We start from the raw sequence: 19,378 nt of genomic DNA, 5'->3' as shown, positions 1-19,378 counted from the left end.
GTTGAAACAGATTAGAAAATGTGACTAGAGTCACACAAGTTCCATATTTGAATCAATTATTTATGGAAAAAGGTACAAAACATTTTAAATTTATAGTTTTGATCATCTTAAGTATGAATATGTTAGTGAGAAGACTTAGTGCTTGCTTTTTGCCACTTATATGGAGAAAGACAGACAAAGCTGTTGGTGCCTGCCAAAGAATATCTGTTGCCATAAATTGAAATGTATAACTTCAAATACAATTTAACCTAGAAATGATTAGTTCTTTGAAAATAAACAAAATTCCTATGCTCTTCAGGATTCCTTTGGACTTGGTCAAGAATTGTATTTACCTCTTACAGTCTCTGCCATAAGTACCAAGGCTTCAGTGTTTTGTCTGAGTGAATTTAGTTCCATCAGGGACCATCTTTTGTGCTTTTCTTGCCTCTATAATTCACAAAGAGAAAGATTAACATGTTCCATATGAAAGATCAAATCCTTGACTTGAGGTATTTTCTAAGATGTATTTTTTAGGTTTCTATTGTTAAAATTAATAGGAAAGTGCATTTTTCCCACTTGCAATTTTTATTTTCTTCACTTCGACTCAATTCCCTAGAGATACTCTCAGACACTTTCATTTCTTCTTTGTCTTTCCATTGTGTAGCTGCTGCTTTCACAGCTTAATTGCTGCTGAACGTATTTTATTTTCTTACTAACCTGTTTGGCTTCTTGCCTCTTAACATTTCTGTTCTCTGACATAAGCCTGCCACTGTTAAGAGGCAAAACCATTGTTTTGGGAGCTTGCTTAAACAACATGTGCTTTGTTCCTCTCATGCACTCTAAATAAATGTCATCCAAAGCATAACAGAGAAAACTGTCAGACCTTTCATAAATATTATCCCCTGAGATTAGTTACGATGCTTGTGTGTCCCACAGCCTTTCATCCCAGGAAATACAAAAACCAAATTTTAAGAGAGAGGCATGCTTTCGTCCATCCAAAAAGCATTATAATAGGGGAGAGAGAAAGAAGGTTGGTGTTTTTTGAAAAATAAAAATAAATAAATAAAACTTGATATGTGGTAAGTAGATCAGACAACATTGATGTAGAGTAGAAATAGTTTTACATGGTATGCTAAATTACATGTTAGTTATGTAAGCTTTTATATACATAAAATTTTATGAATTAAATATTCTATTATTCTCTAATGCATATCTATTTTAGAATCATAGTGCCTTTTGCTAAACTGGAAAAGGTACTTAGTGCAGAATAAGATTGGCCATTCATGGATTGACTCCAAAATAAGTTATATTTCACATATAAAACAAAGCTTATTCTGGAATTTTTTTAATGTGTAAGAAAAAAATAGCTGAAGAGAATAAATGGATAGCATTAGTGCTGTAGTTACTTGTAACATTTGGCTATGGAAAGGTTTAATATGTTGATTTACTGTAAAGGATACTGTGTAGAAGAAGGAATAACCTGCAAAGAAATCTTTTGGGGATAATTTCAGCTGTGTCATTACCATAAGAAAAGAAGTAATGAAGTTTACACTGATTATTAGGTGTTACATCACATTAATTCATCCAAATAACAAACCTTTTTTCTTGAAATTTGCTGCAGGAAGAGATAGGTACCAGACATCTCTTTAATTAAAAATAAAAATTAAAGGGGATATTTAAGCTTCTGAATTCCTAGCTTGAGATCTTCAAAATATTAAAAGTTTGTTAGATATGCTTTAATGTGCAGATATTGTAGGAGGAAAAGTAATTAACTGGAGGTGTACTCCTCGTTCCTTAATTATGCCATCTCCAACAGGACTAAATTCAGCTCTGACATACACTGGCAAAAATCTCATTCACACAGAAGCAACATTTAGTTGCAGCACTGCAGTACATCACACTCTAGTCTCACCAGATGGCATTTCTTCTTCAGGTATCTGTCASTCTGGGTATGTGCTTCAGACAAGTTTGTTTTTAATAACAGCATCCTTTCTTGACCTAGCTCAGCCTTCTCATACTTCCAAGTTGTGACATAAGGATGGTGTAGAAGGGGCTTTCTTACTACCCTTCTCACTGCTGGTGACAATGAGAAAGAATGCTGTGGGTATTAAAATACATGTTCTTAGCTCAAACATTTCCAAAATCTTCCAGAATATTGAAAATTCTGTGATCTATCCTAATTTACCCTACTCTGTTCAGATGCGCCTGACCAGAGATCCCTGACCTGAGCAGATAAGAATCTCCATGCTTCAAGTTTAGTTCATCCTGCAACTAACATACTGTTCTCTGTACAAGACAAAAAAGTCAGTGACTCTTTTGCCAGGGAAACTMTATGTTCTAAATAAATACTTCATATAAGTAAATACTTCATATTCTTGGCATTTTTTTGCTGGAATGCACAAGGTGGGAGATTTAAGATGGAAACCTTATCTTCTGCTGCAGTCCATGGTCTCATCAAACTTTGAAGCAAGCTCCAGCATCTCTATTGTGAGCAATTAGTGTTCATTAAATATACCACGAGGCAGACTAATGCCCAACTGTCATAACAAAATGTCACAGAGTAACAAGAGTTAGCAACATATTGATGCTCTTGTACCCTGCTCAGATCAAAATTTGATAGCTGACAGCGCCATTAATGCTCACAACATGGACATCAGTAGCCACTATTACTCCAGAATTGGTCTTAATATTTATCCCAGTAATAGATAATGAAGCCACTTCACTCTGGTCTGTCACTGGTTTTGAGATAGTGATTAGCCCAAATACTGGTACCAAGTACCTTCTATGTGCTGTTCCCAGAAGAGGTTTAATTCTCTTGTCTCTATCCTCTTCATGGAGTGCTGTCGGCCCAATACCTGCCATCTGGCATCTTGTGGCAGTAGCATAATGAGTAAAATTCGGATTGACCAATATCTGGCACTTCAGCTGTCCTATGAGCTGTATCATATTTTTTTCAGATACTATATTTTAGATTTTGGTCTGTGCCAATTGTAGAAGAGAGTCTTCCCATTATGATCTGAGGCTTTACCATTGATAAGCATGATGTGGAAGAGTCAGATCCCATGACAGATCTATGTGTCTGGAAACTCAAAAGACAGAGGCATGGATCACATCTGGGAAGTCATGTCATGTCAGCTTCTAATTCTGGCAGGATCATCTTCTGCATGAATGAATGACTGCTAAATTCAATCAAAACACTGTAGTGGACAACAGCCAAACTAAAACATGTGACTATTTAGAAAGAGGCAAAGAGAAGAGCTTGAGTACTTTTACAGTAACTCCAATCTGAAGTCTGTGAAGTTTGTACTAGTTGTACAACAGGATCCTTTCAAGCAAAAGCACAACTGAGGACAAAGACCCCAAATGACTTGACCTTTCTGTGAGAAGGCAATATGCCTCAGCTTTGCTTCAGCTATTTGGCTAACTGCCAACTCTCACTGGCCGGGAATCATATTTTCATACTGAGTACAGTGATGCCATTCTCTCAGGACAACAAAGAGGAGCTTAATTTTAACAAAATAAAAGGTCTAGTGTTAGTCAAGTGGCTTTGCAAGAAGAAATGGACACCCTGGAAATCCTGACCACCTGCGTCCTGGAGTGTGTAGCTCTAGGCTTCAGATGTTCTAGAGGAAGTGCAGGGACCTTTTGAGGACTCGACATAGTTCAGCAACTGGATACAGTGCTGTGTATTTGATAAAGGAATTGGGGCCTCTTACCTTGGACGTATGGGAGACTGACACATCGTCTCTCCGGTGCAGRCTGTACACTTGCCTGCCCCAGCAAAGAGATGTGCACTCCCCCAGCATCCCAGGCAACTGCTACTGAAATACTGCCATGGGAGTCAGCCTTCCTTTTCTTAGGTAACAGGCTTTCTTCTGAGACAACCTGATAGCTTTAACAAGACTGCAGGGATCTTCGTTAAACCCACTTTAGAAAATACAGCTCTTCAGATCCTATCTTGTCATATTCCCTCAAACGTAATAGTTAGAACCTCAGATGGCTGAGTCCTTAAAAGATAGTTGCTGATTAACACATTCAGTTTTAGTGTTCTGTGCTAGAGACAGCCCTTTTTTTCATTCCATCTCCAAAAGTTTTTCTCTGTAGAGCTTTCTTCAAGCAAAATTGGCCTTAGTTCATCTAGGACTTATAAATGAGGCTTCTGTTGTGCTTAAACTGGAAGCTGCTTATATTTTCTTAAGGTGAATAAGAAGGCTGCCTCTTTCTTCTCCTAAGCCTAAGAAAATGCATAGTTGTCCATATGCTATCTCGCTTGCAGGCTGTTAACACTTGATTTTATCATTTCATGTTCAAAGCATCAGACTAATTCATAGTTCTTCTGGCAATTGCACAGAGGTGCACAGGAAGTACCTGAATTTATCAAGAAAGGATGCTGCTCCTTGAACCTTTCCATAATACTGTCACTCTTTGTAAAATGAATAATGTGTTTAAGACAAGGAAATATATTTCTGTTTTTACTTATACCCCTTGGTGATGAGAGAGAACTATATTCATGTTGTGACCTGTATGCTTTCTGTCCAGATATTATGGAATTGAACAGCCATGCAGTTTCAGTTGCTCTTCAGGCCTGCTACACATGAGAAGGGTGTAGTTCTTTTCCTCAGTGATGACTCTTACGGCAAACTTAAAGGTTCATATATGAACTCTGATGAAAGTACATGAAAGTCCTAGGTTTAAAGACTCCTTAAATACCTGTGTAGTATTTCTGGCTGTTCTGTAGAATTCCACTTTCACAGCCTGTTAGAATCCAGTCTATATGTTGATCCTGCAAAAAAGAGATTGTTTTATAGCATATATGATATTTTCAACAATAATTTGAATACTCAAAACTTTGTATTTTTATGCTTTGTTATCAAAGCAGGCTAGCCCATCAAAGAAAAAGAAAATTGCAAGATTTTATAGCTGAACTCATTTGCAAAAGTGTAAGAACGAGTCACTACCAAAAGCACACTGCATTTTATCTTGAAGAAAATACACAGAATTCGTTGCAGACTAACCCATTACAGTATTTACCAGTCATCTTTACAGTGCTGTACTTAGTAGCGAAAGTTTTCTTTATCTCAGCAAGCCTTTCACCGCAGCTGTCTCATAGAAAGTTAAATTTTTATTTATTTAGTAGGATTGCAGAGTAAGTCTCTACTTGCTATCAAGTAACTTCTTTCAAATGTGAAGGCATGTTCCATATGCATCCGATTGTTATCAGAAYGGCAAGATTTGTATATGAAACAGACATTCACATTTTATTAAATATTATCAACTAGGCCTAACAGTGAGGTCAGATTCCCTATTCAGTAGACGTACACTTCGTTGTTTAATACATACAGCTGAAATTCTGAACTATCGTTTGGTGTTGTGTTCCTGTTATTTTCACTAACTATTTAAAATATGATAATCCTTGAATTGTCTTGCATTGATAATCTTGAATTATCAGATTCTGCAAGGGAGCATGCGTTAATTTCTTTACTCTTCCAATGCTCTTCAAGAATGTCCTTCATTCTTTCTGTAAACCCTCAGCAATTTAGACTTTGACAGAAGAAATAGGGCAAGRTCAAGGTGTTCTGTCTTGCTGGCTTTCATGTTTCATGAAATATGCAGCCCATAAGCTTGTTCCTGGACACTACCTTTCCCATGATTTATCAGCCCTTTTCCTGTCATGGTGCATGTCCTTGACATGATGAGGCTCCCTTAACATCCTCAAGAAAAACAGCAGGCAAAAATATTCTGCTGCCATTCATAGAGCTCTGACATGAGCTGTTGCCACTGGCAGTCAGCTAAATGAATTTTTGTAGTATCAGCAGTTACTCCTGTAGGGTTATTTATTGAAGACATGGAGTTTACAGCRTGTAGTTCTGCAAGTATGCAGTAATACCCAGCACTTCAGGAAAAGACTTCCTTCTGCAAGCAGAACCATCATTCTGTGCAGGCACAGCAAATCCAGTGCTTTTGGCAAGCTCACMAAGGAATAGTAGTCCTGCTATGCAAAAGGGAGCAGATCCAGCATGTGGCCCTTCTCTGATAGCTCACAGGGTCTTCAAATTTGAAAAGTAACTCTTAGTTAAGATACTTTACCAGGAAAGTATTTTTGGGGCTCAGGAATTGCCTAAGAGGTCACTAGATTTCAAGATCAGGCCTTAATAGGAAAGGTTTTTGGGTTGGGGGAGAGGCAAAGTATTGCCTTATAGGAGATTCTTGCCTTCCAGCTGCTCCAGCATCATGGTCGTGAAAATCATGAAAGCCATCAACCCCTTAATAGATCTGACAAGTATGATAAATCTATGTTTAGGTGAAGAGAAGACAGCAAGAAATAAGGACTGATAATATTAGGATTTGCTTCCTGGTGACACGCGGTGGTGTTTRCACTAAAATTCTGATATTAGACTTAGAAAAGAGAATACTTCCTTCCTAGAAGTGGGTAGGGGAGAATGTCAGGACTACAAATGAGGACTATGGTAAGGAGAAACAAAAAGGAGCAAATAGGCCCTCACTAGTTTTGTTTATAGGGGCTCAAAGCAACTGAGTTCATGAGTCTGCAGCAGACTGTTACTTGTATGTGTGGTTGCTGCTAAATATATTAGAGTACAGTAATGAATCCTCAACCCTTATGGTGCTGATCTGCATGACTTCAACTGAGCAAAGCTGTCAAGGACAGCTCTAAGCAGGAATAAATAGCACTGTGAACTATCTTTCTACAGTCTCTGGACACCACAAAAACCTTTTATGCATCTAGGCAAGAGTATCAGCCCTCCTGGGAATGAGCAGAAAGCAGCATTCCTCTTTCTCAAATTATCTAGTAGCTGACACAGATCATATAAAGTGGTCATTTATTGAAGTGGAACARTATGTGTTATTGGTAACACTGTAGGTAGTTACAAAATGTAAATATATACATGTTATTTATTATGTATGTGACAGAAGATTATTTTAAAGTTGTTAGCTGCATTTGTCAAAAGCTCAGCTATTTCACAGTAGTTGTTTGTGTAACATGCTTTGTGTCTGAAATGATCTGACGTTATTTTGAAACACCAATCTACATCACTTTTCAGTTAGGAGGAATTACATGTTTACAGATATAATCATCAAAGTCTCTTTATTTTGCTCATTTATACTGTTCAATCTCTTGATGTTTACTGTATAATACGAGCAGCTTGATACATATGTGCTAGCCTGGAGAAAAGGCAAATCACATACAACCATCCCTACACTTGAGCTCATCTTTCACAGAGATTGAAGGCCTTTTGTTAATTAAGCTGTTCAGCTATAAACACATCAGTGTTATGTATTATTCAAGTATTTTCCTGATTTTTTTTTGGAATAGTTATCTTTAAGCATATCAAAGAATTTTAAATTACCRAAAATAGAAAAACTAATTTCAGAATGGTTTACTGGGCATTTTATTTTAATCAATACTTTTTTCTACACATCTCACCTCTGATTACAGGGACAGAAATGAACAGCACAAGAACAAGCCCAATTCACTTCTGGCTGGCAGACTGCTAAAGGCACAGGGGATGAATTTAAACATATACATGTAATACCTTTAAAAGGATGAAAATATTGCAGTTTTGTTTCCATATTAGATTTTAAAGCTCAGAGAAACTAAAGGACTGTTCCAAAAAAAAAATGACCACAGATTATTTGAATTCATGTCAGTATGTTTGTTATTCAAGCATACCAATTACCACATTTCTTTTAGAGTTTTAAATACACACATGCCTAAATTGCACCATTATGGCCCATAAAGAACTATTTTATTTGCCATTATGTTCTGGATTTTTTCAAMCAATCTCAAAACTATTTGATTAAAATTATATTCCATGGTCAATGTAACCTTTCCGTTCTCATTTGCTGAAAAGATTTCATTTACACACTAATACTATTCTGAGAAAAAGGCAGAAATAAATGTGTGCACAATAGCTTTTGGAAGAGAGAAAAGCAAATAAGCATTAAGCTACTAAACTTCTAATGTGACTTTATCTTACTATATTTTCCTTCATCAAGCACAGTAATGAAGTCTTTGAATTCAGATATTAGAATTATAATCTAATAAGTAATAATGAAAATATGTTATTTTTGAAGCTAGCAAAAAAACTAGAATTTTAAATAAATTTTGACATTTAATAGTTCAGATATTTTTCCTGTAACTTTGTATAATGTAATTTTCACATAGTCAGTGTGTTCAAAGTTATGTATATTAGATTGATGCGAAGAGAGATCAGATATTGGTTTCATATTAGGTATTTTTCTCTAAAAATACTTTGTATTCTTTGCTAAGATCTCTGTAACATTGTGGGCTTTTTTTGTCCTTATACTTTAAAAAGCTCATCCTTAAAAAAGCCTGTAAAATCTGCATAGAAGAAAGATTTAAAAACACATACATTTTCAAGGACTGTTTGACATGTTTTTCATGCATGAGTTTACTGATGAGCTGAGCTTGTTTTAAAAGAATTTAAAAGAATAATCGATTTTGAAACAAAAATAATTCCTGTTCTCTTCCTTTTTCTGTAAGCTCTTCTCTTTTTTCATCTAGCTGTATCCCTGAGATAATGATTTATTGTTGTTTTCTTATGAGCAAAGTCTTGAAGAGCTGTCAGATACTGGTGGTGATGATAGTGTTCTTGTGATATCTACTATTTTATTTTGTTTGTCGCAGGGAGAGGATACTACAGTTTTAACAAGACACCTGGCGGGGGAAAGTACAATGTACCCGTTGTTACCTTAAAGATTCCTCAAGCAGGCTTGTCTTCTCTGGGCAGGATCATTACATGGGATCCCTTTTCCTTGAAACTTGTATGCTTTGATGAAGCAAAGAGAAACATACTTATCCCCCACTTTTTTCTTTATTTAAATATGTCATAAAGAGGAAATAAAGCTCAGGATATGTCTGTTTTTATGTTTCTACCTTGATTCAGTAGCTCTCCTCAGTCTGCCAATATAATTCTTTGTGGTGATAGGAAACAACAGACTGTATGGAGATATTCTTATATTTGTAGATAGTTCTTTGTGCCTTTCCAAAAACACTTCTATCTGTTGGAGTTAACATTATGGTGCCAGGAAGCTGGAAGAAATGTTGCTCACTAAGGAGAGTTTTTAATAAAATTAGTTAATGGTAGGATAGACAATGCTTATCAAGATTTCTTCTCTTCTCTGTATTTAATTGGTATTAGTGACATGCAAAGATACTAGCACTGAATCACCATTGGCAAAAATGGGGAAAAAGGCCAGAGAGTATAATGCACAAAAGTGCTTTTTGCCTGCTGAGTTGTAAGTTGCCCCACACGGAAGTTTACTTTTCATTTGAAATTAAGTTACTAAGCTTGCTGAAATTGAAGACTGTGGCATTTTCAAGATTTCTGTGCTAATGCTAAGATGAAGTACGATCAATATGAAAGCAAAACTTCAGTCATTCAAGCTCCTGACAGAATAATGGATAGAAGTGAATACATTATATGAGCAGCCAGCTCCATTATCCAGGAGTAGATTATCTGGTGTGCACATAAATAATGCCAGAGCTAGCAAGGTACCTAAGCTCAGGAGAAGTTCCAGGTGAATGCAACTCTGTCTAGTAATGCTTAGCAGCAACCTAAAAGCACTTTTTAAATTCAGACATGTGTTTGTGGGTCTTTTTCTGAACAGGGGAGTGAGAGCACTGAGCTGAAAGAAAGATTAGGGAAATTGAACTAACAACTCAGTGTTAAAAGTATGTTTGAGAAGTACCTTCTTTTTTGAGATGATGTCCTTCATTCATCTGAAATCTCTTTGTGGACCTGCTGAGCACATGTGTGACTTAGAAGTTGTAGAAGAGCATAGCTCAGCACCCCTGAATTTCTAAGCAGTTATTTGTGTGGACAATGGGAGCCTGAAGGTGAACAGAAACTTGTCCTGAAAGTTAGTAAAAGCAGGGGAAAGGCTGATTCCACTACTAAAGCACAGATTGGTGTTTGCCTTAGGGCTGCTTATATAGCTGTAGGCACAGCAGGGGGTTTTCTGTTGACCCCTGCAGGAGTCTTAGAGTCCATGTGCTTCAGAGTGGCAAAATACAAGTATTACCTATTCCCTATTTTTAGTGGAAAAGGGTGCCTCCAATGAGACAATCAGAGCACTTCAATCTGAAGTCTGTTCATGTCTGAAATAGTTAATGTAAATTACTCCTAATTCATCTAATCTCACTTCCTGTGAACACAGACCGTGTCATTTTTCTTAGAGAATGAATTAAAGATCACCTTCAGTACACCGTATAATCTCATTTTAAAGACTCAGAAAGATCCACCTTTTTCTCTGTAAAATATTCCCAAAATATTTCAAGCCTGAATATGCCCATATTCAATCACTGGATCAGTTATGCCTTTATATCAAACACTGAAGTCTCATTTTGTATTCTGCATTTTCCACTGTCAGATATCTGTGCGTACACTGTGGTGTGTCTTCTCAGTGTTTCTCCAATAATCTGAGTAGATACGAGGTTTAAGAAGTTTAACTCAAAAGGCTTTTCTTCTCCAATCCTGGGTAATTCTGTGGCCCTGGCATTTCTTTTTCCTACTTGAGATGTAGAGGAGGTGAGCATTGTTCCATTAGCAGTGGTGGATTCTGTGTGTAGCAAGAGCAAAATCCTGTTCATAACTGATTTTCATCTCCTACACATCTGAAGACCACAATTCTTTCTATTTCTGCAGTGTGGAGCAGCTGACCAGAGTGATCTTGTACGCCTTCTGAGCTTACTTCCCRTGACAGTCTCCCATATTGGCTGGAAATTTTGTTTTCTATTGTACTGTTTCATTACAGTTGAATGCAGTGTTTTCTTGGGTTGATACCATTGAACTTTAGGTTGCAGTACAATGTAGTACTCTTATGCAGTTGGTTTGGAATCCAGAAGGTGTATAATCTGTCAACTCTACCGTAGTGTATTTTAGATTGTATCCAGACATTATAAATGTAAAACATTAATAGCTCTGGACCAAAAAACAGTCCACAAGGTGACGTGCATGGATGTGTCAATGAGTCAGCTTTTAATCTGTTTTGGTGTGTCCTATTAATTCCATGTAATTTATGCTGTTGTTTAATTATGTGGCCATGGGCTACAAAGTCAGATACCTCAGAAAAAGTCCAAATATATTAAATCAAGGCATTCTTGATACAGTATAGGACCTTTAATTCTTACAGATGTATAAAGTCTTTGGCAAAATTTACTTTCTRTGAAAGCATTATGTCTGGCACTGTATTATTAGCCTATAAATCTTTATGGATGTAGACCTAGTTTATTTGTGCTATTATGTATGCCCAGGACTGACCTCTGGCTAACTAGTCGTTATCTCTAGGTTATCTTTCCAAATATAGAAGTAAATTTGTCTGTGTGACAGTTCTGTGGAATTTCCTCAGTTATTCATGAGTTATTAAATAAAAGCTGGTATATTTTCAGTTCTTCTATCATGGATTAGGACTACAAAAATGTAAGAATTGATTTAGGCTGGAAAAGAGRAGTATTGAGAAACAAAATCTATTAGGTAAGATAGTGTGGATTAATATGCCAGCAATGTGTACATAATAGTTCTGCTTATACTTTACTACCTAAGACTGTACGAGTGCTGCCAAGGTGATCCAATTCCTGAGGGAAATCAGTTCATGGAGAAGAAACAGCTGATTAAAAGTAAAATCTAGCTAGGCAAAACAAGAYTGATGGAGTTTTAAAGCACTTTAAAGAGTTTTCAAGTTTTAAGTTCAAACTGTCTTAGTTGAAGATACATACCTCATTTGACCAGTTCAATCTGTAGAAGCACTTCAAGTTTCTCGCTGACATTAATGTCTCATATTGTGATATCTATAATTCTTTTTCTGTTCCTCTCCAAGACTCCCATTGGTAGGCAGTGGTGGACAGCTGGTAGACAGTGACCTAACCTCACTTCCAATTACAGCAATGAGTTGTGAAGGGTAACGAAGCCTAGAGTTCCTACATTAGTCTACATAGCTCCGCATATGTGTATTCTTAACCCTATCATGCCAGAATATTGCTTTGCATACAGTTTTATCACTGAAAGAGGATGAGTAAGATAACTAGCACACTTAACAAATGCCAGTCACTGACATGCTACATTAGAGAAATTCATAGATGCTAGATACTTACCTAGCATTCATTATGGAAAAATCTAGAAATAAAAGGGGAATAAGAAGAAAATTAAATTGCTGAAGAATCACTCCTTAAAGTTTCCCTCTTTCTCACCAGTTTCTTCTTTCCTGGAAATACTATTGATCTCTGTAGGAATTTTATCAGAGCTTATTTTTGCAGAATTGAGCCTTCAGTAGATAGAAGAAAATGCTGAAATGTTAGAAAAAATCATACCTGGAAAAAAGAAACTACAGAGAATATTCTCTGCTTTCTAGAAAAATCAGTGAATTTTAGAATTTAGGAAGATGGTATTTATTTTTATAGAATTCTAATTTCAAAAAGGATGATATGGGTAGTAACCTACATACAATATGTAATGTTACTCAGACAAACCCAGTAGTTGTCATGAATTCAATRTGTTTTTGAGAATTTCTTGGAGTCTTCACTGACATTTCTGGCAATATAGAAAGCTATTAATAAGTAACATTATTCAARTTATTAATTTAGAATAATTTAATGTTAGGAACATAATTGTTTTTAGATATACTTGACAAATAGAAGTCTGAGATAATTATCTGTATTATTTTAAGAAGCACTAAGCAAGCTACTGGAAAGATTTATGATGGAATCCATGGGTTTAACAAAAACTGAAAAATGAAACAAAGTAAACATATGTTGCTTACATTTTCAGATGACTGAATGAACAGACATTATACGTATGATGAAGTATATAATGGAAATACAGAATAATCTGTAGGATAATGGACAATTTTAAGTGGGGTTTAAATATAGATGAACGTTACATAATGCGTTCAAGACACATGGCATAATATATAAGCATTGTTGCTACAGAATGGCAAATAATATTGTTTAAGCTCTTCAGCCCTCAGGACTCCTCCTTCAAGTCACTTTTCAGGCGTAAGCAGATGGAAATCTGATTGTAGGATTGCTGGAAGGGGAGTCTGCTTGTGAGAAGCCCATGACTGTGCCTATAATCTCGTGGGTGCAGCTAAGGTCATGTAAACCCAACTAAACACACACACACACAAAAAAAAAGATATCAATAGTGATATCAGTTGTCACACAGTCTGGAAAGCTTAGCCTTCTTTCAAAATCAGACCCTGGATCCAGATAAAATTTCTAATGGCAAAATTATTCAGTTAACTGTTGGTTTTCCAGCCCCCTTTCACTCATGCCATACGCCAGTAAATTTTAGGGGCTCCATTTATAGTCACCTAGTATAAGCACCCTGTATGTGCTTGTAGTTCAAGCTATCGATTCATTCTGTAATGGAATTACAATTTGATTCCTACCATTGATATAACTTGATTTGATTCTTTTCATGATTGCGCTTAACACCATTGTGGCTCATTAGTTAAGTGAGAGAATGTCCCACTACATGTGTTTGGGTTTTTTTGTTTTAAATACTTAAAGTTTATATTGATTTGAAAGCTGTTGAGCACATTTGAGATACCACTTAAAATATTAACAGCAAGAGAATGTTTTCAAGCAGGTACATGTATAAAAACAAATGGCATTTTAATAGTTAGTAGTGAGTATTATGTGTTACATTTTCTGAGAAAGAATTTTTACAAACAAGTGTCTGTTAATTTAAACAGAAAATCTTTAGAGGTTCTTTGTTGTTGKTTAGAGCCTGCAACCTTTTACTTACTGTGGATTGCTGCCTACTTGCTTCCTTGCTTCATAATTTTTTTCTGTTCCTGAAACTTCTGATTAACCTGTCCTGGGGAATGTAGCATTCAAAGCCTATAGAAATCTTTTTCTTGGTTTGGGGACAGGAGAGGAGAGAATTTTTTTTTTTTTTTAGTTTTTTCTTTCAGTTTCTCGCTACAGCAACAGATGTAGGGTTTTTTTGGAAAAAAAAAAAAAGCAATTTCCAAGTCAATGGTGACCATTCAGATGTGGTAATTTTAAGTTAGTGTGTATTAGACTTAAAGGTCATGATTACTTATTGATAATAAACAAAGTGCAAGACCTGACAGTGACAAAATTATTCCAAGACAAAAGCTAAAGAAAATTAAGTAGCCTTTATCAAACTCYGTAAGCAGTAAATGGAGCAAATGGATTATATTTGAGGGAGCTATCCTATTTTGACATCTGTTACAAAAGCATACTGGCACTGGCTCTGCCCATTTCTATACGTTTGCCGAGTGTCATTGATGATGCTTACTGCAGAGGCCATCAGGAAAATGTCTCAGTACGACCACATGCACACATTTCTGGGTGTCTGGTCGAAAGCCTGCTCGGGAACATCAGCACTGTTTTGTGCCTTCGTCTCTTGTGCCTATTCAGTTGCTCTTCCTGTGTCGTCTCCATGAAATACCTGTATTGAGACAGGGCTGAGGCACATCATGAAACAAGATGGGCTTTGGCACCTTTCGCATACAAACAGTCACTCCTGTTTGGATCCACTGGAATGCCCACCTGCAAGTACAAAAGGGGCAGAAGAGCGGGAAGGGCAATTAAATAAAAGAGGATGTAAGATAAGGCAGCCAAGCAAAGAAGTGTTCGTTTACCTTCTGTTCTATTGGCTTTTTCCTGCTGTGACTCCCTTCTGCCCCCTTTCATGTTGATAAGTCTCACTAGCTTATTGCTTACGGCATCATTTAATTCCTTTGCTCCTTTGATCCTGTATGTTTAGACAGGATGTGTCATTTGCTTCCTGGATATAATAATATAAAAATTCACAAGCATCAACAAAATATCTGTACTACCCTGGCTGTACATTTTCCTGACTCTGGTCATTTAGTATATTGCTAGGCTTTTAAAATGTCTATTGCAGCTGTGACAATAGTATTAGACTATTTTTATATGAGAATAGTCTGGTTATTCTATCMTTACAAAAGGATGATCAGTGTCTAGTTTATCTATGTGCAGACTACATTATTGCCTCATAAAACAATGTCCCAGGACTATGATTGCTTCATTAAGTTCATGCTGCATTGACACAATTATGCAGGAGCTAATAATAGCTCATCTAATTGAAAATAATGATTATAGAGAAAGAACAGTTTGGGCTATTGGTACTAAGCAAGCACATATCGTACAACCATTCATGAACATTACATTACACAGAACATATATGTGATAGTAAGGTATATTCATTTTGTTTCATAGTTTCTTTCCCTCATCTTGAGTACAAGTGGAAGGTGTTATTGCTTATTTGTTCATCATAATCTTCTTTCTCAAAAACCAAGAGGGATTGATGAGAAAGCAACATGAGCTGATAATTATCCAATAAACTATGACAAGCTGAGTTTTGAAATAACATTCAACATTTATCCCCACACACTTTTTAGGGAGGGTGTAACTTAAATGAATCTTTTCCAGGCACCATAGATGAAACAGAATGTTTTTTTTTTTTGGTTGGTTGGTTAGGGTTTTTTTATATCTGTGTTTGTACTGGTACCGTATGGAATTAAAAATCTTTTTAGAAGTGCTAAGTGTGCATTATAGTTAATCTCTTGGTGCCCAATCCGSTTAATGCTAACATTTAATTCTCAAACATGTTCTAAAACATGTTGATCTCTTCTTTATTCCATGAAAATAAGACTGAATTTTTATATGGAGATCACTAAAATTTTTTAGTTTTTATTTAATTCCTTGTTGATTAGTATTGTTATGCATGTGCAATTAAAGCCGTCCTGATTTATTCTTACAGAAGTGCCAGTTTTCTACTAGGATTCTCTAAGAAAATTTCTGAAGTCATGAAATTTAATGTATGTATTTTAGAAAGTCTCTCAGTATCTTTGGAGGCTCCAAAAAGCTTTCTGCCATTTTGCCATGTTTAGCTTCCCTTCAATTCTAATGAACTATTTTACAGCTCTAGGCTATGTGCTAGTGGTGTATAGCCACACAGAGTTCACTACCATCAGGCTGTTTTAAACAGATGACTATTTAAAAAAAAATGAGGTGAGGAGGGAAGATGGGACAAACATGTAGTAACAGCGATTTGCACAATGCAAAGTCAGAGGCACTTGCATGAGCTGTTCTTGAGTCTCTAAGCAATAGTGAAAGTGAGAAAGTAGAAGCAGAGGGCAGATTACTTTATGAAAGTATTTCGAACTGTGTCATAGCTTAAGAAACGTTGCCTTTTTAGATTGTTTTGGATTGGAAATTAAGTGAGTTATGAGAACTGGAAGGTAGTAAGTCTCCATTTATACAAATACCTGTGGAAGCGTCTGGCACATATTTTCCATCCCATTCCTTTCCAGCACGATCTGATTGTAAAAGACATACTTCTCATATTTTTGGATTCATATACCTAAATTTATCCCTTCAAAAATTTCATGTAGTACCCACCATTGAACATGAACTTTGGAATATTGTCAAGGTGATAACCTTCCACAGTCCCTTTGGACACCATGAGTCCTGCTCTCACTGGCCACTGCTTGGGAGTCGCTGTAGAGGCCCAGTGTGTAGACTTTGAATTCCAATACTGTGTATGAAAATTTGACTGAGTGATCATAATCTCAGGTTTCAAGTGTATCAGTTTTTTGTATTTAGAAATTTTATGCAAAGCTAGGCTGCAAATTGTGCAGCTTAAGGTAAATGTAACACAAAGATGAACAGCACTGAAGAACCAAGAAATACTTTGGCCGATTTGCAGTTATTTGCAGCAAATGGACATAAAAGTGTACTATACAGTATAATATATTGTAGCTAAGGACAGCATTACTTTGTTCTCACATAATTAATGCAATTCATAAAAGACTCCATGCATATAAACTGTTTTCTACCCTGTACAGAACTGCACATGCAAGAGCTAAAGCTGATGCTGCAGATCAGGCTGCTCAGTCTGCTCGCCAGGAATGTGATATTGCAAGAGCAGTTGCCAGAGAACTTTCACCAAACTTCTATCAACCAGGTAAATTTAGATTGCTTTTTTTGTAGCTATTCTCCTTTTTTCTTGGAGTGAAAATGTTCCTTTTTAAATTAAAAAGTTTATTCCATTTGGAATGTTGTCATTTATACAGAATCAATAGTCATGTGAGGAGTATTTGTTGCTCAAGATTTTGTCTTAATTTTATAATTATTTGGTGACAATATTGCTTTCTGTAAAACATTTAAGTGTTGAAGATTCTGTATCAAATATAGCTATGCCTCAAATCAATAGCTTCTTCAGAATTGTGTCAAAGTGAGACTTTGAACATAAGAAATACGTTTTTAAGAACATAAATCAATAAAAATGCTGGTTGTTTCTGTGGCATGTTTATTAGGGGAAAGATCAGTAGCTTTTTAATGTCCCATGGAAATCTCAACAGCCTTGGTTAAGAAGTGTCGGAGTGCTGGATAATACTGTGCCTTACAGGGAGGGAGGACAAGCAGGGAGGGAGGAATCCTCTTCTGTTACAGTTATCTGTGAAGCTCAGTGGAACATTGGTCCATACTTGCAGAATTACCTCTGCATCACTCTTTCAACACTGCAACCCATTTTCACCAGTCACATTGTTTGGAAAGTGTTTAAAAAAAGAAGCAGTGTAATTTCCACTTTGTTTCTCTGATGTCTTTCCATGAGGTTACTACTTTTGTGTACTTCTTTGTAGCTTAGAGTTGAATAGGTAAAATGGAACTTAATTTATACAATGTTACTGTATTTTCATAAGTCTGTCCTTTCTTTTCCCTATCAGATGAGTCGAGTAATAGCTTGTTATACCTTTCAAGAACTTATCTGCACTTGTATGCTGATGTAAATTATAGCTCAAACATTCTTGTTAACTTATTTTTCATTATTTCTAAATATTCTATTGTAGAAGGCAGTCCGTGTATTTTTGGTTTGGAGAGACTGGAACTTTTTTTTTTCCTTCATTTTTTTCAGCCAAGCTCTGGTTGCCTCATGTGTGTTAAGCTCCCCATTCCCCTTACCAATCTTGCAACTTTTCTTTGYACTCATCCTGATTCTTGAACAGGTGACCAGTACTGTATGTCATTCTCTGGGAAAGTCCTTCCAGTAGTAAGAATTTATTAGCTTTTAAATGATATTACTGTGTACCTTTCAYTGTTGGAAATACATAACTTTCATTATGCCCTCTTCTGTGGACTCATCATATTTGTGGCCCRTAGTCTTTTTCTTCTTTCATTATTTTCTTCTTTCATCAACTAATGAACTCCTAATGTATAGCAGGAACTTAGCATAAGGAATTAATGTTAAGTTAAGAATTAATAAGTTAAGAAGCCATGTTAAATCCAACTAAATAATAACTGTGATCCTGTCAAAGAAAAACTTGATAATAGAAATGGTAGGGAATTAAAGCACTTAGAATTAAAGAATTTCAAAGCTGCCAAACCTTTGAAATGAGGAAATGTCTAGAGTACCCAAGAAAAAACATGCACATGTATTAGTGTGAAATCTAACACCAAGAAATCCCCCAGATAAAGAGTCTGTCAGTTAACTTTTTTACTTCCCACTGCTRAATAAAAAGTAACGTTGCAGACAAATTGGCTGAGATTAGGGGAGAAGAGGTGTGGCATTCTCATTTTCCTCTCATTTAAAACTTTTATTCCACTTACAGAATGGAAAAGATGTATCCCTTCCAAAAATTCAGGTGTATATGTGTATACTGATGTAACAAAACCCAGTCTACTGACTCCACTCTTTATGTACAAGTACCTACCAGTTAGTGAGCCAGCTATCACAAGAGCAGTTAAGTATCTCTTTTGGAGTCTAAGTTTCAAATTTTCTCATTATTTTAAGGTATATATCCAAATACAGGATATTTAGAACCATAGAATCATAGAATCATAGAATCAGTACGGTTGGAAGGGACCTCTGGAGATCATCTACTCCAACCTCACTGCTCAGCAGGGTCACCTGGAGCATGTTAGACAGGGTTGCATCCAGGCAGGCCTTGAAGATCTCCAGAGAAGGAGACTCCACAACCTCTCTGGGCAACCTGGTCCAGTGCTCCGTCACTCTCACAGGGAAGAAATTCCCCCTCACGTTCAGGCAGAACTTCTTGTACTTCAGTTTCTGCCCATTACCTCTTGTCCTGTCACACGGGACAACTGAAAACAGTTTGTCCCTGTCCCCCTAACACCCTCCCTTCAGATACTTGTACACATTGATAAGATCCCCCCTCAGCCTTCTCTTCCCCAGGCTGAAGAGACCCAGCTCCCGCAGCTGTTCCTCAGAGGGCAGGTGCTCCAGCCCTCTGATCATCTTCATAGCCCTACGCTGGACTCTCTCCAGCAGCTCCGTGTCTCTCTTGTCCTGTGGAGCCCACAACTGGACACAGTACTCGAGATGAGGCCTCCCCAGGGCTG

General features: G+C 36.5%; 1 protein-coding gene across 2 annotated transcripts in view; it reads left to right on the top strand.

Moving 5' to 3' along the window:
* JPH1 (junctophilin 1) overlaps window positions 1–19,378 on the top strand; it is an 83,199-nt gene that overhangs the window by 30,282 nt on the left and 33,539 nt on the right. For both annotated transcript variants that reach the window (XM_085325236.1, XM_085325242.1), the window contains exon 2: window positions 16,864–16,982. In XM_085325236.1, the coding sequence (XP_085181362.1) occupies window positions 16,864–16,982 (119 nt within the window). The remainder of the gene's footprint in view (window positions 1–16,863; window positions 16,983–19,378) is intronic.

The sequence above is a fragment of the Rhea americana genome, unplaced genomic scaffold (genome assembly GCF_003343005.1).
Source record: "Rhea americana isolate MKP2758 unplaced genomic scaffold, rheAme1 scaffold_121, whole genome shotgun sequence".
Taxonomy (NCBI): Eukaryota; Metazoa; Chordata; class Aves; order Rheiformes; family Rheidae; genus Rhea; species Rhea americana.
The sequence above is the reverse complement of the archived record's forward strand: the minus strand, read 5'-3'. Positions and strand labels throughout refer to the sequence as shown.